Source organism: Schistocerca cancellata, chromosome 3, assembly GCF_023864275.1.
Source record: "Schistocerca cancellata isolate TAMUIC-IGC-003103 chromosome 3, iqSchCanc2.1, whole genome shotgun sequence".
Lineage (NCBI taxonomy): Eukaryota > Metazoa > Arthropoda > Insecta > Orthoptera > Acrididae > Schistocerca > Schistocerca cancellata.
In genome coordinates this window covers 295,252,772-295,275,132 of record NC_064628.1, presented here as the reverse complement: position 1 = coordinate 295,275,132, position 22,361 = coordinate 295,252,772, and the positions used below count along the sequence as shown (strand labels likewise).

At 41.2% G+C, this 22,361-nt stretch overlaps 1 protein-coding gene across 3 annotated transcripts in view; it reads left to right on the top strand.

Moving 5' to 3' along the window:
* LOC126174995 (uncharacterized) overlaps positions 1–22,361 on the top strand; it is an 897,629-nt gene that overhangs the window by 679,078 nt on the left and 196,190 nt on the right. For all 3 annotated transcript variants that reach the window (XM_049921478.1, XM_049921479.1, XM_049921481.1), the window contains one exon: positions 5,667–5,861. In XM_049921478.1, coding sequence (XP_049777435.1) covers positions 5,667–5,861 — 195 coding nt within the window. The remainder of the gene's footprint in view (positions 1–5,666; positions 5,862–22,361) is intronic.

Genomic DNA, 22,361 nt, shown 5'->3' with positions numbered 1-22,361 from the left:
CGAAATCCGCGACGTTTTCCACACACAATCTCAGAAATCTAAAAGGAAACAAAAAAGTCTAAAAAAGTGCTCTTACCGACACAAAATATTGACATAACCATTTTTAAGTTGTTGCTTAAAGATGCGTCATTCTGTCACTCGTAATACTTCATTGGAATACGTTTGTGACCAAAGAAATTTACGGAAGAAGTTATTGAGAATCTGCTAAGAGACACGATAAACAACTGATCGAGCATTCAGTTTAATCAACCCAGTTTCATAGATAGAAATAATAAATTCATCGAAGTAATGAAGTTCAAATATATTATAAATATTTCAGATGGCAAAACGTGTGTAATGCCTTAAGAATATTTTCTCATTGAGTCTACAAAAATTCTCATGTGTTAACGTATGTGACGATAAAATAGTAATAAAACTATAGTTAAATGCACCTGCTGCAAGAGGTGACATAACCTTCCCGGTACGTTGTCAACGTTAAGTATCGGCGTCAGTAGGTAGAGAGCTAAGTTTTATAGGCGGTGTGGATTCTTGTCTTTGTCTACTCATATACGTTTACATTTTCGAAACGAAAATCCATTTGTTTCAACATTTCAATTTAAACAAATCGTAAAAGATCATGTCAAATAACTGTAAAGAAAAAAGTATTAAATCTGTCTGAGCGGCTTTTCATTTCACTAAGCTAGACATATGAATAGGCAAAAATAATATTGCATTCCACCTCCAAAACCGTCAACTATACGTTGACAGCCCACCGAAACCTTGTATCGCCGTTTGCACCAACTGCATCTAGTAATTATTCTTTTCTTATTTTATCGTTAGACAGTAATTTCCCAGAGTCTAGAGTACGAATTAAGATCCTTGTCTGTTCTCTTTTATGTACATGCAGTTTATGATGACCGGTGATTCGTCGAAACCGTTAACAGCAATTGGAAATGCTTTTGACTGTCACTGGAACAAAGTGATTGGGCGAAGTATGTAATGGTCTGGTGCTTCCTCCCGGAAGATTCAAATAGCATCCTGGAGACATTTTCGCTGGTGGCTTAGAAGTCCGATGCGATAGCCGACTTGGCGCCAACAAGCGAGGCAAATATGCGTCGCTCCAGCAGGAGGGTTAGTCATAAGCTCATGTCTGCGCGATCGTTTTGCAGCTAAGTTGTTTAGTCATACTTGGTCGTGCATCTTGCTTTCATCTGCAGTCAGTTTCCTTGATAGTAAGCGAGTTGCTCCCACTTGTCACTGTCAATATTAAATGCGCTCGTATCACGCTTGACGCAATCCCTAAAGCGTAGTGAAGGTCTTCCACGAGGTCTCTTTGCTTCTGCTATTTCACTGCGTAATATGCTCCGGGGCAGACGGGAGTGGTCCATACATTCCAGATGTTCTAACCACCGCAGGCGACGTTGCTTGAGCGTGGCAGTGATACTCTGTTGTTTTGCAGTTTTCAGAACCATATCATCTGTCACAAGATCCTTCCATGATCCTCCCTAAATGCTCCGTAAGCACCGCAGGTGAAAGGTTTTGAGCTTTCATTCCTGTCTGGCATACGACGTCCAAGTATCAGATTCATTTAGGAGAGTACTCAGCACACATGATTGATACAGAAGTATTTTTTGTCGACAGTGTAAGATGTATGTTGTCCCATGCCCCTGTGCGGAACTTTCAAAAAGTGCTGGCAGCTTTTCCTATTCTTGCATTTATCTCGTCATCCAGGGAGATACCTTCTGTCATTATTGAACCAAGCTAGCAGAATTTATCGACTACCTTCAACAAGAAGCTTTCCAGTTTGATGACAGACGGATCTGTGTATCCTTGTGCCATGACAACCGCCTTCTTTACGTTTATAGACATGGAGAAGAGCTCCTCTGTTTCATATATAATATCCACCACAAGCTCTTGCAGATTGTCTTAAGTATGCGCAACAAATGCAGCACTGTCACCAAATAAAAGGCTATTTACAAACAAGTCTTCTCCGAAGCGCTTGAATCTGAGTAGAGAAATGCTGTAGAGCTTCCCATCAGCTCTGGTACACAGATGAATGCCCAAGTTAGTTTCACCAAAAGTGACTTTGAGGAGTGCCGAAAAAAAAATATTGAACAGAGTGGGAGCCAATACCCATCCTTGACGAACCCCCGTTTTCACAGTGAAAGGATCAGATGTTATTCCGTCGAAGACCACAGCACCTTCCATATCTTCGTGAATAGCCTTGATCATCTTAAAGAGCTGTGGAGGACACCCTATCTTCAAAAGCACTGCATACGGTCCTTCTCTGTGTCGAAAGCTTTGTTTAGGTCGATAAAGGCGCTGAACAGAGGGGTTTTCTGCTGGCGGTACTTTTCCTGAATTTGCCGGAGTGTGAAGATCATATCAACTGTAGACGGTTGGGGACGAAACCCACATTGTTCCTCAGGGTATATGCTCTCGGCAAGCTTCTGAAGTCTGCCCAACACCACACGGGCAAATGTTTTTCCATGTATACTCAGAAGTGTGATTCCACGTTGACAGTTGCAGTTGCCGCGATCACCTTTACCTGTGTATAAGTAACATCGCGCTTGTGTTGCGGCACAATGCGCTCAGCCCAACATTTCTGAGCCGGCCGAAGTGGCCGTGCGGTTCTAGGCGCTGCAGTCTGGAACCGCAAGACCGCTACGGTCGCAGGTTCGAATTCTGCCTCGGGCATGGATGTTTGTGATGTCCTTAGGTTAGTTAGGTTTAACTAGTTCTAAGTTCTAGGGGACTAATGACCTCAGCAGTTGAGTCCCATAGTGCTCAGAGCCATTTGAACCATTTTGAACCCAACATTTCTGTAAGAGGTTGAAGAGCAGTGGAAAAATTGGCTTAAGTTATACAATTTCTGTGGAGACGTTGTCTTTGCCAGGGCACTTCCCACATTTGAGCTGTGCAATTGCTCTTTGAAGCTCCTACATAGTAGGCGTGACATCCAAGTCATGGTAAGGTGTCATCTGAGGAACATAATCCGTTGAGTTTGGACTACTGTTGATGGGATGTTAGTAGAGGCTGGAGTAATGTTCTACCCAACGGTGCAATTGACGATTTCGATCTGTGAAGACTTTTCCATCTATTTGCTTGAGTGTTACTATCTTCTTTGGCCCGTTTAATGCCCGAGTACACACCAATGATGTCGCCAGCAGTGGAACACTCCTGTGTGCCAATGCAAAGTTGCTCCCAATAGGAATTGATGCAGTTGCGGACAGTATGCTGAATAGCTGCCTTTGCTTTGCTTAGCTCCCTGCGCATTGGTTTTTATGCTAGATGACAGTGGCCTGATGCTTAGCCTCAAGGAGGGGTTTCTCTGGATGAACCAATCCTGGGATCTTGCTTCCAGATTACCGAACACATTTACAGCCGCAACGGTAAGAAGCGATTTTATCTTCTGCCAGTCTTCAGAAATAGGAGCGGCTGGGTACCCAACGGTAAGAAGCGATTTTATCTTCTGCGAGTCTTCAGAAATAGGAGCGGCTGGGTACCAGGGAGCCATTCCTTTTCGTATCTGGCCACTAAATACTTCTACTGCAACAGTGTTCCTTGTTTGGCAAAGATTAATTTTTTGTTTTGCAAGCTGTTTTCGCAGAGTGGAACGTTTTAGTCACAAAGCGCACTTTTGCATGATCTGTGTCACAGTCTGCACTAAGAAAATAACGTGTATGAAGAAAGTAACGCAGCTCTTTCCTTTTAGTTAAAATAAGCTCTAATTGGTGCCAATGTTTTGAGCGGGATCTCTGAAGGCATTATGGGCTAAATTCAAATCAGTTTTGTACTGTCATCTACCACATCTTCGATTCCAGGCAAGTTGATTCTCCTTGCTGTTATAATTTTCAGTTACATCGGTGTATGTAACGGTGTTTACATTAGGTACAATGGCGAAACACCGCCAATATGAACACAAATTGCTGATTTTTATAGTCGATGTTAGCAACTATATTACACTAAAGCGCCAAAGAAACTGGAATAGGCATACGTATTCAATTACAGAGATATGTAAACAGGCAGCCGGTCGCTGTGACCGAGCGGCTTTAGGCGCTTCAGTCCGGAACCGCGCTGTTGCTACGGTCGCAGGTTCGATCCTGCCTCGAGCATGGATGTGTGTGATGTTCTTAGGTTAGTTAGGTTTAAGTAGTTCTAAGTCTAGGGGACTGATGACTTCAGATGTTAAGTCCCATAGTGCTCAGAGCCATTTGAACCATTTGATTTGTAAACAAGCAGAAAACGGCGCTGCGGTCGGCAACGCCTATATAAAACAAGTGTCTGGCGCAGTTTTTAGAACGGTTACTGCTGCTACAACGGGAGGTTATGAATATTTCAGTGAGTTTGAACGTGGCGTTATAGTCGGCGCACGGGCAATGGGACACAGCATTTCCGAGGTAGCGATGAAGTGGGGACTTTCCAGTACGACCACTTCACGAGTGTACCGTGAATATCAGGAATTCGGTAAAACATCAAATCTCTGACATCGCTGCGGCCCTGAAAAGATCATGCAAGAACGGGACCAACGACGACTGAAGAGAATCGTTCAGCGTGACGGAAGTGTAACCCTTCCCCAAATTGCTACAGATTTCAATGCTGGGTCATCAATAAGTGTCAGCGTGCGAACCATTCAATGAAACATCATCGATATGGGCTTTCGGAGCCGAAGGCCCACTCGTGGACCCTTGATGACTGAACGAAACGAAGCTTTACCCCTCGCCTGGGCCCATGAACACAGACATTGGACTCCTGATGACTGGAAACATCTTGCCTGGTCGGACGAGTCTCGTTTGAAATTGAATCGAGCGGATGGACATGTACAGGTATGAATCCATGAATCCATGGACCCTGCATGTCAGCAGGGGACTGTTAAAGCTGGTGAAGGCTCTGTAATGGTGTGGGGCGTGTGCAATTGGAGTGATATGGGACGCCTGGTACGTCTTGAAACGACTCTGACTGGTGTCTTATCACCTGCATCCATTCATGTCCATTGTGCATTCCGACGGACTTGGGCCATTCCGGCAGGATAATGCGACACCCCACACATTCAGAGTTGCTACAGAGTGGCTCCAGGAACACTCTTCTGAGTTTAAACACTTCCGCTGTCCACCAAACTCCTCAGACATGAACGTTATTGAACATATCTGGGATGCCTTGCAACGTGCTGTTCAGAAGAGATCTCCACCTCTTTGCACTCTTACCGATTTATGGACAGCCTTGCAGGATTCATGGTTCAGTTCTCTCCAGCACTACTTCGGACATTAGTCGAGTCCATGCCACGTCCTGTTGTGGCACATCTGCTTGCTCCTGGGGGCCCTCCACGATATTAGGACATTAGGCAGGTGTACCAGTTTCTTTGTCTCTTTGGTTTATTTTGCCGCATATGGTTCTTGCAATTAAGTCTTATCTGAAAATAAGGGATCTCGCTCCACTTGTGACTTCGTCATTGCGTTGTAGGGTTTCTAAGCTTATCGAACTTCGAGCATTTAGATAAATCGTTAGCTATAAATATTTGCTTATTGGATAGAAGACTGTATACTTCCTAAGCTGTTACAGGGTACAAGATAGCATCAAAGGTTGGAAGCTAGGGTGAGAAGAGCTGAAACGAAGATTTCATTAAAACAATTTTGCTAACCTAAGAATTATGAACCTTGATAGAATTTTTTATTTGTAATTACTTGCAGGCCAGGGGAGAAACAAAGTCCACCTGTTGAAGTGAAGACGGAAGTAGTTGACGACGAGCCAGAGGAAATAGAGGAAGAAATTGAGGACGTCGAAGACGTAGAGGACGTGGACGACGAAGAGGAGTTGGTCGAAGACGAAGAGGAAGCGATAGCTGAGGACGAAGACGACGAGGAGGCGGAATCTCTGGGTGAGAGGTAAGTGCTAAAGTTCGAGCTCTTTTTAACGACTGGATCAGAAAGTTTGACTTTTCTGCCTGCGGCATGTCTGGAAAACAAAATTCCGTTTGTCACCCTGTTAAATTATTAATTTTGTTTCCAGTAGATGCTAATCCGTTCTGGATGAATAAATGAGTGTTTCAGTCGGTGACATTGACTAAGAAATAACTAGGATAGGTATAAAGTAGAATTCTTTAAAAAACGCTCTGATTAGTTTTTCAGGGACATTACAAGGATTTATAACAAACAATGCAGTATGCATAGATAGACTAATAGCAGTCATCAGGTAATGCCGTTAATTTATTACTTCAGAACGAAGAACTAGTCTGCATCCTATTCTCATAAAAGTAAAAAAAAAAAACCACATTAACACTTCAGATGTTTTTCTATGGAGTTACAATCTGTAACGGGATCCATGTAGCATTGTGAGACCAAATCAGTAGCTGTTTGACAAGAGAAGCAGCAAATCTGACACGCAAATCGCCGACGTGGCGTCACAACCAAAGATTTGTATCAACCTGGGAGTCATGCGGCATTTATTTGACGTGGCCTTTGAAATACCACTGCAAGACGAACGTGTACCACAGACAAATCTCTCTTTAATTTTTTTGATCATGTAAGCTGAGGTAATACGTGTTATCTTATACATCTGCACTGCTGCGTGTGCTATTTGAAGAGCACAGACCTGCGGGAGAGGGAATTCTACCGCCGGTCGGACAGTGCGTGTGAGTTGTTTGTTGCTTAGACATACGTCACGATCTGCATCCGTAAAACATAGGAGCGCGTGTACTGCTTACTCTCGTGTAACTCCCATGCATATCACATCGCAATGCAAATGAGCCACTCCCACTCTGCTTTTATACGGGTAAACTACACGGAGGTATCTTCAGCCCACTAATAATTCACAAGGATCGGCATTCTTTCATTCACACGCTTTGCAACCTTCTTCGCTCCTCAGCCTCTAATGTTCTCGTCCTGGGTCTAATTCCCGATTTTACGGCTGGCAGTCTGTTGTATATCTGTTGCCTCTGTATTCACAATTCTAAGAATTCCTTTTGTAGTCTACGTCTTATGACGACACGTGGAACGTGTGTCGGAAAGATAGATTGAACTCTCGAGGAGCTGGAGTGTTTATAATGAGAAGCAGAAACATTGGGTCCTGCGAACGAATATGAGGATAGAGAAACGGGGGCCGATGGACATATATCAGTAATCGAATGTTGCTAGCGACCAGAAGATTTACGCCTAAATTCGATAAGAGTACGTGGCGAGTTTAACCTGCCGAGTATCAGCTGGGAAAACTATGCATACTTTACCGGCGGTAAGGACAAATAGTCGTGCGAAATAACACTGAACAGGTTGTCTAGCAATAGCCCAGAACAAGTAGTCCGACAATCTGCAGGTGAAAGAATTATTGTAGCCCACCTGACTACAAACAAACGTTATCTTATCGAGCGTGTCATCGATGAGAGAGCGATTAGTGACAAAAATGGACAGGAATTATGGTCGCCAGAGGCAAAAAGGTTACCAAGAAAGCTAGGGAAGTATTTCTCTTTGGACGAACTGATTGTCAGTATCAACTTATTTAAAGGATGAACAGAGAACATTCACTTAACACTAGGCAAACGTAGAACAATTCTGGTTAAATCTGAAAAATGTTGTAAACAAAACACAGAGAAGACACTACCTGATTGTACGAGAAGTGGTAAATATCTTACGCACGTCATATCGGGTAAATATTTAGAGGTAGGCTAATGCCAAGAAGCGATCTGAAATGGGATGACCGCGTGAAATCAATATTACGGAAGGCAAATGGTTCAGATTTATTTAAGGATTGTGGCAAAGACTCTTACGTGCGTATAGGAAACTGCATGCAAAAGAAGACTGTGACAAATTCTTATGCATTTGGAGTCCTTATCAAGAAGGAATGCTAAGAGACATCGAACGCATGCGGTGACGCAACAGGACAGAATAGTGCAACAGAAGTGCCGGGAAACTTAAATGGGAATCTTTGGAACGACGGCGACGTTGTTACGGAATACCTCTATTCGAAGACGACATTACGACCATTTTGCTGCCACCATTGTTCAGGGTGTTTGGAAAAGAACTCTCTAGTTTTAAGTATAAAGTAAATGGGGAAATTAATGAAAAATTGCATCAATGAATACATGTCATGAAAGAAATTCCTTCAAGTTTTGTTTGATGTTGGTAGACGTCAGCGTGGGATCCATTTGTTGCTCTACACACGTCGAGACGATATTCCACTTCTCGCCACCAGTTCACAAACATTTCAGGTGTAACTGTCCCAACCGCCGCGACGATTCTTTCCTGTAATCCTGTAAATGATTGATCTCTCTGATCTTTTCACTGTACACAACATTTTTTATGTGGTCCCAAAAGAAAAAGTCTGGGCTTCGTGGTGGCCAATTTGTAGGCGCGCAACTCAAGTCTTTCATGCACGTCATACACAACAGCACCTTTAGGCACTCCTAAATGTAGACTACGTCTGGTCAATGACTTCTTCGGTCTCCGAACACACGAAACACGGATCTGTTCAAAATCATCTTCATAAGTTCTCGGTACCTGCTGGTTCTGCTTTTAAAACACTACCGGTTTCCCTGAAAGACTTTAGCCAGTCACGGATAGTTTTTGCTGTAGGTGGTTCACCACCATACTGGCATCTAAAATTACGTTGCACTGTTGTAACTCACTCAGTTTTCACGAGCCGAATAACACACTGCGCTTTTTGTTGCGGAGTACACGTTGTTGCTGAGTTGCTCTGCACTGCACTGCACGCACACCTAGACTGAACGGAGGGAACAGCGGAGAAAAACAGCACTGGTGCCGTTTAAAGGTCAAGTAGAGCTGCCAACTGCAGCGGAGCCAAACTCGGAGAGTAGATGAATCAGACATCACAAACTAGAATAGTGTGTGTCAGTTTGTACAGATTCTAGGACACATTAAAACTACGGAGTTCTTTTTCAAACACCCTGTATATTGGCGTGGGGCTCACGAGGATGATACAAGAGAGGTTACAGTGCGTACAGATGTACAAAGACTGTCATTTCTTCTCTGCCACTCAATACACTAATGCAATTGGGCTAACAGTCGATAAAATTAGTGCGTTATTACCCTCCGCCATGCAGTGTACAGTGGCTTGCAGAGTATATTAAATATACTACAAATTTTGTAGTTGAAAATGTACCAACTGGATGTTGCGCGTTCATTCTGCCATTAGAAAAAAGGAATCTTCAAAAAAAAAAAAAAAATCTGATTGTCATGTTGATGTTCAGATCCATTGCTACGCCGCCTCCATTTATCAGGTTCGAATGCTGACTACTTTTGCTCCGTTTGGTGAAAGTGAAAGGCACGTCATTGTTGTTCGTGCTGTTGTTGTGGTCCTCAGTCCCGAGACTGGTTTGATGCAACTCTCCATGCTACTCTATCCTGTGCAAGCTTCATCTCCCAGTACCTACTGCAACCTACATCCTTCTGAATCTTAGTGTATTCATCCCTCGGTCTCCCTCTACGATTTTTACCCTCCACGCTGCCCTCCAATGCTAAATTTGTGATCCCTTGATGCTTCAGAACATGTCCTACCAACCGGTCCCTTCTTCTTGTCAAGTTGTGCCACAAACTCCTCTTCTCCCCAATTCTATTCAATACCTCCTCATTAGTTATGTTATATACCCATCTAATCTTCAGCATTCTTCTGTAGCACCACATTTCAAAAGCTTCTATTCTCTTCTTGTCCAAACTATTTATCGTCCATGTTTCAAATTGAACTGTACAATGGGCAATGCATAATTAAAATGAGCCGCTCTCGGGCATGTTGTTCGTACGCGTGGTTCGTAAAATTCATTTACGCCGATGCAGGACTGCAAACAGTCTATACACCAAGATTTGAGGTGTTCCTCGCCGTTGCGGTTGTTTAATCGTTACTTTCCAGTAAAACAGTAACAATTCTGTACCTCTGTGGATACAATCAATCAGAGTAACATTTTACCAGCCAGGTTATCTTTGTACTACTTACCATATTTGTTTCAAAAGACTGATGTTCCATCTACTTGCATTATTTTGTACTACAAGTAACAGTTTTATTTTCTCTGTAATTTCTAGCTCGTGTTTCAGTTGTCTTTCACCTTCCTACAGGATCTTTGGCCTCTAATTATTGTTTCATTGCATTGGCTTCTGACGATAGTCATATCAGCTGAACAGTGCAATACTGAATTAACACCGTGTGTTTTTACATCGTATGAGCATCTGATTTTCTTTTGGCGTGGTCTAAAGTTACCCAGAGCATACGGAAAATACTACGTTTCAGACTGATCTAAAAATCTGACTGACTCTGTAACTTTGTAACGGTATTAAAATTAAAATTTTACTTTAAAAGGAGATAATTAGTACTCCATTTCACTTTCCCAAACGGTCAGTAACCATAAATCTAAAGTTTTACGTCTTCGTAATCTATTCTATTTGCAGTTTACCATTTTCGCTTTTGCTGTTATGTTTCAGTTTGGTTTTTTTACTGATTGCTTAATAAAGTAGGATCAGTTTATTCTATCTCGTGAGATTTTTTTAAAAAAGACAAAAAACACTTATCAGCTACTGTGCCTTGGACGCTAATAGTATCCCATTCGTTACTTGAGCTATATAGCTATACGCAACATTTTTATCTTGCTCGCGAATTGACATATATAGTGTCAGTGTAAAGGCGAAGTGAAGGATGTTGTTGTAATGGGGGTTTCGGAAGTACACATTCGAAAATGTCATGCTGATACTAGAGCTGGAAAACGAAAAAAGATCGCCAGCTCCCAAATTTCTGTTACGTACTTCGCAACACGGAAATACACATATTGGTGGAATAAGAAAGTGAAATATGGCAAAATAGTGAAATATAGATAAAGAAGGAAATGGAAAAGAGAACTTACCACACGGAAATATCGACGAATAATGGAAGCTCGCCTAAACAGACAGTAATGAAAATCACATACCCACACTCACAACAAACACATTACGAAATCTCTCTCTCTGTCACACACACACACACACACACACACACACACACACACACACACACACACACACACACACACATTCACCAACCCCCCTTCCCTCCCCCCCCCCCCCCCCTCCTGATATTAACTGAGATGTTTGGGACGGTACATTTTGCCGACATGTTTAATGAAACATTTAAACGGGCAATATGTCCGCGGAATGCTTTGTCTCCAAGAATACTCATCTAGATGGCTTTGAAGAGTTGAAATCTGGCGTTTCCCTTTCCCTATGAGTGATTTTACCGCTGACCAGTACCCCTCTATGCTGTTAGTGCAGGCACCTGTCGATAGAGATCTAAATTCAATGTTATGGTTTACTACAAGATGTTGGTAACCCCTATCCCCTAAATCCCTATAAGAAGAAAACCCGTTTGAAATAACTATAGATCCCTCTGCCACCTGATCTTCAATTAACCTAACCAAAACTTCCTTACTTCTATTTGGTACTACTCTAAAGGCTACATCATTACAATGCTGACCTGAAACTACTGCCCCCCACACCCATAATCCAACCGGAGGTTCCCCCCCTATTGTATTTCCTTTTCCCAAAATGAGATTCATCAATTTCGACCATAACGCCCGGCCCCCCCAAAGGCCCCCTATATTTCATATATTCCTCACAAACCTCCCTACAAAACGAGTACCAGTCTACTACGGTATGGTTACTGACACGACACTCATGCACACACAGCCATACAGGATATCTTAAACACCAACAATATGTGATTTTCATTATGTCTCTGAGGGCGAGCTTAGATTTCTCGAACCACGTCCCTCGTCTAATGGACCGCCACAACCGATCTTTGCTGCAGAGCCATACGAATAAGTCGTGAGTACGGTGACTCGATACACTCGTAAGGCGCATATGTTCGCCGCAGTCACGACATTGGACGTATTCCGCAATGAGACCACACATTTGCAGGAAGCAAATTGTGGTCAACATATCTTGGCCCATAACTTCCCTTAAATCGTCCAGATTCATTGGGATAGACAAATCCATTCCTATAAACGAAAATAAGACACTACAAATTGTTCTATAATAAAAAATTAATAATCCACATTACCTCAATATCGTTACGAAAAATATTAAGTACCGTCTGAATAAAAAACAAACAATTAAGTTAATTAAATCACACGTTTAATCATGTAGCGATTATCAAGCGATCGCTTTTAGATTAACATTCAATTATTTTAATGATAGTGCTTATTAAAACACAGAACTGCTTTATTATCTATGCCTCGAAGTGAAGACATTACTATCTATGACTAAGGAATGACGCCATTGTTCAAAGCCGACGGGTTGTATCCCCTGCTTCACTAGACCCATATTAGGCACCTCCTACGACGAACTTAGATTATCACAACAGATATCTAGTTCCACTGGTATGAAAATGAGTCTCAGGTAAGTCGTTCGTATTTGAAAGTTTTTGACGGAATATGTGAAGTTCTAATCTGATGCACGCTGCTAGCAGTGTTACTGGGATGGCGAATTTTTCACAAGATCTAGTTTGAAGGGTTAGCAATTTAATGGAGACAGTACGTAACACGTCTTTTTTGTACTGCTGGTAGCGATTCAGATAGCATATTTGTTATGCTATGAGACCGAAGAGGAGCAACACCGATAATTTTATCAGTTTCTAGTGTTGGAATTCCAACATTTCCTTAAAAAAGCTCAATCTACGGACGAAGGCTTTCCGATTTACACATTTCTCGCTTGTTCTTAAGTATTTACTAAGGTAGCTATAGATCAAATCATTTTTTTAAATAGTGTTTCATTTTACCAATAAACGAATCCCGTATTTCTAGAGTTAGACGCTTCTGATTGAAAACGTTATCTTACAACATTTATTTGCTGTTTCCCACAGTTTCACATTATAATCAGTAGACCACAGAATATTTCAATTAGATATTGTAGTTCTAATTGTTTCTGCGGACATATCTTTGTGTTTTAGCAGCATATCAGTACATATTCTGATGACTAATGAATCTAATAAGCTAGCAACATGAAATGAAATGATGATATGGCATTGTTGGCCGGGAGGCCCCATTGGGGGGGGGGGGGGGGGGGGTTCAGCCGCCGTATTGAAAGTCCTTTTTAGGTGAAGCCACATCGGCGACTTGCGAGTTAATGATGAGGGACACACAACACCCAGTCCCCTGCCGGGAATCGAACCCGAGCCCCCTGCGTGGTAGGTGGTAACGCTTCCGCTACGCTACGGAGGCTGACAGGTAGCAACATGACTCTACTTCTCTAGCATTTAATAGGGCCCCTTCATTATTAGTATTATTTTCATATCAGTTACCCCCAGCTTTTCAACTCTTTGTTTTTATAGATTTCCTATAGTTTCTCTGGCGCCTGCGAGTCACTCGGGGGGTAGTAAGCGTAAACAGCCGTCAGCTTCAATGAGCAGTTACATGCTGGTACTATTATTTTTACCATTGGTTTATATCGTGCAGTAGGGACCGGCATAGGTTGCTGATTTTTAAACATTTTATCTTAACGTCTGACTGTGGCCTTATCCGCAGTATTGTTTGTCACTTTATGATGATGTTCTTTTACCATGAAGCGACGGAAGAATCAGTTAACATGATTCTTCCTTTCTTGTTATATTCGGTGACATTTTTTGATACTTGGAAAGTGTTTATGAAAAACAAAGATGTTAACTGTGGACTCGTAATTTATAGCTAAAGGCGGCAGGTACCACGCTAGTTAAGAGAAACAGGAAACTTAAGAAGCAAATTAATAATTTTAGCTGAAAGGTATCAGTAGCATCATACTTCCGAATTAGGTTAATTGAACCAGTTAATTATCGTTTGCAATTCTAAAGAAACAGTAGGAACACACTTTAGGCACCTGCAGAGCTGTCATGTGCGTAATAGGTGTACATTCTGCGAAAAATTAAGATTTTGTACCAAATACGAAAGGCAACATAATGATTTTTCATAGCAATTTTGAATACAAAACGACTTAGCATGTGTCAATGGGAAAGAAGTAATTATCGAAAGACTTATCAAAAGAATTGAGTTTTGCTCTTAGATAATGAAAGTACATCAGAATTAATAGCAAGTTTTCTGTAATTTGTATCGCTGTTTGCTAATGAATTTCTTGGAATAAATTACTTGCCGATTATAACTGCTGAAGCCCATCCGTCACAACGCTCGGTTTCCTGTATAAATACACTCCTGGAAATTGAAATAAGAACACCGTGAATTCATTGTCCCAGGAAGGGGAAACTTTGACACATTCCTGGGGTCAGATACATCACATGATCACACTGACAGAACCACAGGCACATAGACACAGGCAACAGAGCATGCACAATGTCGGCACTAGTACAGTGTATATCCACCTTTCGCAGCAATGCAGGCTGCTATTCTCCCATGGAGACGATCGTAGAGATGCTGGATGTAGTCCTGTGGAACGGCTTGCCATGCCATTTCCACCTGGCGCCTCAGTTGGACCAGCGTTCGTGCTGGACATGCAGACCGCGTGAGACGACGCTTCATCCAGTCCCAAACATGCTCAATGGGGGACAGATCCGGAGATCTTGCTGGCCAGGGTAGTTGACTTACACCTTCTAGAGCACGTTGGGTGGCACGGGATACATGCGGACGTGCATTGTCCTGTTGGAACAGCAAGTTCCCTTGCCGGTCTAGGAATGGTAGAACGATGGGTTCGATGATGGTTTGGATGTACCGTGCACTATTCAGTGTCCCCTCGACGATCACCAGTGGTCTACGGCCAGTGTAGGAGATCGCTCCCCACACCATGATGCCGGGTGTTGGCCCTGTGTGCCTCGGTCGTATGCAGTCCTGATTGTGGCGCTCACCTGCACGGCGCCAAACACGCATACGACCATCATTGGCACCAAGGCAGAAGCGACTCTCATTGTTGAAGACGACACGTCTCCATTCGTCCCTCCATTCACGCCTGTCGCGACACCACTGGAGGCGGGCTGCACGATGTTGGGGCGTGAGCGGAAGACGGCCTAACGGTGTGCGGGACCGTAGCCCAGCTTCATGGAGACGGTTGCGAATGGTCCTCGCCGATACCCCAGGAGCAACAGTGTCCCTAATTTGCTGGGAAGTGGCGGTGCGGTCCCCTACGGCACTGCGTAGGATCCTACGGTCTTGGCGTGCATCCGTGCGTCGCTGCGGTCCGGTCCCAGGTCGACGGGCACGTGCACCTTCCGCCGACCACTGGCGACAACATCGATGTACTGTGGAGACCTCACGCCCCACGTGTTGAGCAATTCGGCGGTACGTCCACCCGGCCTCCCGCATGCCCACTATACGCCCTCGCTCAAAGTCCGTCAACTGCACATACGGTTCACGTCCACGCTGTCGCGGCATGCTACCAGTGTTAAAGACTGCGATGGAGCTCCGTATGCCACGGCAAACTGGCTGACACTGACGGCGGCGGTGCACAAATGCTGCGCAGCTAGCGCCATTTGACTGCCAACACCGCGGTTCCTGGTGTGTCCGCTGTGCCGTGCGTGTGATCATTGCTTGTACAGCCCTCTCGCAGTGTCCGGAGTAAGTATGGTGGGTCTGACACACCGGTGTCAATGTGTTCTTTTTTCCATTTCCAGGAGTGTATTTAACCCTTTTTACAGAAAATCACTGCGTAGTTCCTAAGATCACAATTCAATACATCTACCGAGAAATACTACATTCTTACAACTAATTTTCCGCGCGTAGCTCCCTTATAAACGCACCAGAAGCAAATATTTTCAGACCAGTATTTTGATGCTTTTTGATGATTCATTACTTACAAATGTCGGACTGAAATATGACACGGTTTTTAAGCTAAACATAGTTGCGGAACTATTGTTGAGAGCGCGGCAAGTACTTAATCGTTGTGCACCTAACACCTTAATAAACTATCCTATACCTAAATTAATAAATATTAGCAACACCTCCAGGAATTTCAATAATACCTAAGATCCGTATTGGCCTGATCTGAGGAAGTCTCTAAGTGTAAGACATATCGATGTCAAGATAAACCGATCCACAACAACCCGGGCACGTCGCAAAGTTGTGTGGATGTTGCCTCTATTTGACGAATTGTTTCAGATGCCAAAAGATCCAAATAGGGTTGAAATCCTGAGAGGTTTCGGGCCAGTTCAGATGCTTGAAAGTTGCTCCATAATGTTCTTGTTCGCTAAAAGCCACGTTATCATGGAGTATGCGACTTTTCCCGTCCTGCAGAATAGAACTTGGTGACGTTACCATCCTTGCTGTTGGCCAGTAGATTCTGTGATTCAGAGTACCTGCCATTTTAACCAAAGTACCCGGTTTTAGTTAATGAACGAATTCGGAATACCACCTTGAAGTTACGGCAAGTGGGGAAAAGAAAGAGAAAGAGAGAGAGTGAGAGAGAGAGAGAGTGTGAGAGAGAGAGAGGGGGGGGGGGGAAGAGATAAGTGCGTATGATAAATTCCTTCCCTCGAAAATTTTCTGCCTTCATACCTCCTCCGTGTTACCACAGATGACTTGTCACTGATCTTATTTCTACTAAGACTGCAGTACACACGAGGTGCCTAGTTGCTTCCACCGCCCTTGTGGCTGTAATAAACTATTAGCGAGGAACTGGTATTGTATGAATAATTAAATTCTGAATTAGTTTGTTTAAACGGGATGCTTCTCCCTTTTTATTAGCATAATTATAGTCCATTTAAGAATCACATATAATTACCCTCCTAAACACTTTCACTGGAAATAAAATAATGATTTGTGCGTTTACGTAATTATAATCACACTAGTTCTCAATTACGTGTCCAAAGATCCAGATATTGCCAGTTAAATTCTTAACCAATAGCGGTCGCGGCAGACATGTCTGTCCTCATAAACGGCCAGTCGATCCCTAATCTTACGATCAAACCACCTTCCTTCACTAATCTTACGATCGAACCACCTCGCCCGTTCGATCCGAAGATCTCCGAAGTGCTTCGTCTGTCTTTTCGTCCAGCAATTGTTTATTATTCTGGTGGTAATCAACAGTTTTGAAATAATGGAATGATAGACTGCTATTGAGAGGTGCTTCTTTATGAAATGCAAGTAAATCCACTGTTTGGTTTTTATATTATAAATAACAGAAGTTTATCCTTTTGGGGCGCTACTTCGGAACACAGCAGCCGATCGCGGAAAAGACCTCAATTTATGCTGTCTTTCTCACGAAATACGTACGAATAAACCATCTGTCACCAGGACCTCAAACAACTAGGACTGTGTCTTGAACACAACTCGAAGAGTTTACGTCACAGTTAGAGAAATTTCGGGCTCTGTTCGATCTTTGATCGGTTTGCTATCTAGTGACTTTTGTTGGCACTGTCATAACGACCCGTCTTTGCTTTATTAACGCACTATGGATTTTAACAATAAAAATAACTGTGAAACACGCACTGAAATATCTTCTAAGTCGCAGGTCACACGAAGCAACGGAAACTAATAAGCAAATGCAAGATTGCAGTCATTATTCTGTTAATTCTTGAGCTTTCGATCGTACCGCGATCTGATGAGACCTTGTTTCAAACTGATTAAAATCTGATAAAGTTTTTATCTGCTATTCAAATATATGAACAAGGATTGTATTCTTCATTTGCAAACTAGATCAATCATTACCGCCTCTCTTTACCAAATAAAAAAAATATTATACTGGGTTCAGTCAAGCAATAGTTTTTTTGGAGGAAAACATATTCGTATTGCTTATCCCTTGCACTCGCGCTACGTGATTCAAATGTCACGTGATTGTTCTAACACGCTCGATACCGTATCGAACGCTGCGGCGTATTGGGAAATCTCGAGCCTGTTCGAACATGAGTATCGTTTGCACAGCCCTACACATCACATTACGTCATCTTCCGACTGCTGCCTTCTCAACTTTAAGAACTGCTTTGCTGACTATGATGGCTGTAAAGCCATAAATATTACACGTCCCCTTCCTTCTGAGATTTCTAAACATTGGGATGTTCTCGTAGACAACAATCAGTTTTGCAAATAAACAAATTTTTCCCCTTTTTTTATAAACTTTTCAGTTATCTCTCAAGAGCCATACCATTCCACTATACTCGTGATTCGTTATTATTTTTCAAAACTTTAATCTCCTATATATCTTTCATTCTCAAATTATTAACTAATTTATATAATCATGGATTTAATTATTTTGTGATTAAAAACTAGTAATTACCCACGATAAATTTGTATATAACCTTATATCCCGAAATCGTTAATCTTTAGTTACACTTTCTACAGCAATTATATTGTTCTTTTAATAATAAAGATTTTTTAAGTAGCATTAGTCTGCACCTTCATGTTGTTAGTATTCTGTTAACTTACAATTTATCATTTCTGCTAGAATACTCTATAGCAGTCCATTATCTCCTAGCCAAGTTTCAATCACAAAATTATACATTGCTGTTAGTTACTATCGGCGCACTGCCGTCCATTAAATTCAACAAAATATTTCTCATGAAGTTAAATCGCTTTACCATTACTATCGTCCCATTGCCTTTCTTTAAACTGACCATCTATTTGCCCTAAGAAGTTACATGTTACATAACTACTATCTGCGCCTTGTCGTCCTTTCAGTTCGGATGAAACATTTGCATCTTCAGAAGCTGTCATCATGCTGTTCTTTACATTTTTCCTCACTATTGTCGGTACAATGCCGTTCTGCACTTACATACGTTTGAATGCGTTATAAAGACGATCACTTCACATGGTTACAAATAAAACAAACACAGCACCTATATATTTCACAAATACGTGAAAATGCAATATTAGTACACTCACAATTTTTTACTAGAACATACGCAACAACCCCACAACAACAAACCGTATTGATAATTCTGTCGTCCATGATGTGGTCTTGCATTGTAAAACTGAATCCCCAGCGTAATCCCACATAACAAAACAAAATGCCTTAATTTAGTTTCCTAATTAGTTTAGCCAACTGTTAAATAAACACATTTTCTTACACTGTAACAATATAAATAAATACAATGTAATGTTTTGTTTTTTATTTTGGCTGTTAATAAACAATGCCAATGTTTACATCCTACCACGAGAGTGGTTCATCATTGTTTTTGTTTCGATCGCAGCTGTATCTACTGTTTACATATGGCTCGGGCAATGCCCTTCGCATTCGTAAGAGCTCCGTGCTTGCCCGTACTATCTTACTACTGACCCGCTTCGGTAATTACTCACGCCGCTGCCCGGCGTCCTTGATATGCTCTTTAAATCTTACATACCAATTAAAATTTCGATTCACAGATACATTGAGGAAATCTTTTAGAATCTTGCTTCAAGCATAATACACACACACACACACACACACTCGTTTACCAAATTGTTGCTTCATTCTACAGTACGGCCATACTAGTGGAATTGTATTCATGTAATTATTGTGTATTTTCTACTTACCTTTATATACGAGCATTATGTGACTTTGATATGCTTGGGCTAAATATCTTAATCTTAGAAATTGGGTTATTTTGAAGATCAGCCTTAGGGCGTGCAAACACAATTAGTTTATTTTCGTATTCACCCAGACATGTTTCGACAATTGTGTGTCATCTTCTGTGGGTCGAATTTTTATTTCTTTAAAGTAAAATATCAAATTTATAATGACTGCAATGGCGGATTTAAAAATTTTGCGCCTCTAGGCTCACCATATTATATGCGACTCCGCCACCCCCCCAAAAAAAAACAGGTTTTAAATAATAACTATTACCCGATCACTTCACAATTGCCGTTTTGGGTGGGAGCGCTGTGAGCTGTTTCCGTACTCTGCTACTCATTGTTCTGAAGGACGCATCAGCGGTCTAGTCGCTCTCAATCAAAATGTAATATGGTTCCTTAACTGTACTTGGTGTATGGCAGCGGATAGAACAAACTTTTGCTAACACATTCTTTTGTCGAAAGGCAACAGAAACGAACACAAGGAAAATAACTTTTCTTTCGTTGCCTAAACATTCAGCAGATCTGTAGGTGACAACGGATTTTTGTTATACATTCAGTTTTAAAATGTTTTTTTGCACGAAACAGTTGAAAATGAAAATTAAAAAAAAGTTGTTACGATCTAAAAATTGAAGCGAACGTGTTGTACATTAGAAATTAATATGTACTTATACAGAAATAAATTAAAATTAAACTGTCGTTTTACTATCTAATAACTTCAATGTATAGCAGGAAAAAAAACACGTTCGGTATTAATACGTGAATCTATAGGGTCTCGTAAGAAACGAAAATGAAATGGAGATTTCGGTGCATGAACTAATAACTTAATACAGACGAACACACACAGAACTGGATATGCTGTTACATAATTTTACAGACTAGAGTGGAAAAATCAAATTTGTTTTATAAGCTAATAGGTAACGTATGAAGCTCTCACTATAGCTCTGTCTAATGGTATTAGCAAAGTTTTTACTTATACTATATCGACAGAACTGAACATTATTTATTAACACTCTTTCAACTGAGCATACGTTCCGATAAGGTATATTTCCTTCTAGGTTTCCTGTATATGGTGAAGAAATGTTTCCCATTGTTATTAGTTACAGTGAGATCTAGGTAGTTAATAGATTTTCTATTTTCATGCTCAACCATAAATTGTAACTTCGGATGCATAGAGTTTAATTTTATAGCAAGTTTCTCAATTTCATCTTTTGAACCATTATAAAGCAATAATGTATCATCTACATATCGCTTGTAATATATGATTTTATTTGTGATATCAGGGTTATTTTTCAGGAATTGCGTCTCAATGTGGTTCACGAAAATGTCTGCAACGGTCCCAGCCAAAGAGTTGCCCATTGCTAAGCCATCTTTCTGACAATAGATTTTAGTATTAAAGGAGAAATAATTATAATTTAAAGTGCATTCAAGCAGTTCTATAAATTCGATTATTTCGTCTTTAGTCATATTTTTGTATTGTACTAAGTTATCCCTAATTATATTAATCGTCTCATTAATGGGTATATTTGTATACAAATTTTTAATATCTAATGAGGCGAAACTTGCACTAGTTGGAATGTCTATATTGTGGATTTGTTGTGCTAGTTGATAACTGTTTTTGATAATGAAATTAGTGTCATATATATATAGAATGCTTTCAAAATTTTATGAACTTTCATATTTAGTTGATATGAAGAACTACTTTTGTAGTTGACAATAGGTTGTATAGATTTCTCTTTTTTACGCAGTTTAATCTGTGATCTTAATTAAGATCTTGTAACTTCTTAATTAAGATCACAGATTAAACTGTGAGCCATGGGTATAATTAATTTTATTTTTTTTTATCTTGTTAAATTTTGACATCATTAGACACTTTCATTCTATTTAAAGATTGGTTTCTAGTATTTCCTAAAATTTATCCACAGGTCTGATGATGGTTTTGTAAAAAGAATCGAAACCGGTTACCTTTATCATAAAACACAAATGGTGTGATCAAGACTGAACTTTAGTCAAACTATCATATGATGGAGTTTTGCTGCACGTTCAGCAATATCGTCAGGTGAACTCTTCTTAAGGTTACTGAAAACTGTGAAGGAGTCCAAGAGTGTTCTATAGCTTTCCTTCCGCCTCACTACTTCAGCGCACAAGTTGTCGAGTACTGGGAGAAATGATTCGACTCTGTTTTTCTGACTGGAAGGGAAAAATTTAGTCAGCAAAACTTCAGAGTGCAACTTCTTCAGAGTCCGCTTGTTCGTCATCATGAAGTTTGCGTTTTCGTGATCTTTTCTAGGTGCATTCATAGTCTATATCAGTCACATTCTCCATGGATTTATTTTCATAATAGTCGAACATGCCACGAATAGATGCAATAAATCCTAGAAGTGATTCATATGATTCATGCACTATTTTAGTACCAGTATCTACATTTTGCAATTTCAGATTTACACTATTAAATCTCTGGAGTATGTCCTTCCAAACTGTCATCATGAACACTGTTTCTAGTCTGCTGAGTTGATTCAATAAAGCTGAAGCCTCTTTTCGCACAAGTGGTTTTCAGACGTGTTATTGGCAATACGTGTGAGGGCATTGATAACGCCTTCCCAGTTTTCATACAGACTTACACATGCTTCCTCTCTTGCTGACCAACGTGCTTTTATAAACTTTTTTACCGATTTGCTTCCTGGTTTCATGAAAGAAAGTTTATCCCGGCGCTGTGTAGAAACAGAGAAAAAATTACAAAGATTTTGCACTACACTGAAAAATGAACATGCCTCCCGGTAACAGCTTGCAGCACTAGTACTGACTAAATTGAAAGAATGTGCCGTACAAGGCACATAATGCGCTTTAGGATTTCGTTCTTTATTGCGTGCCTGCAAACCAGTGTAGGTTCGTGATATATTGCTTGCATTGTCATATGACTGGCCTCTACAATCAGTAATATCAATGGAATCTGTAGACAGGA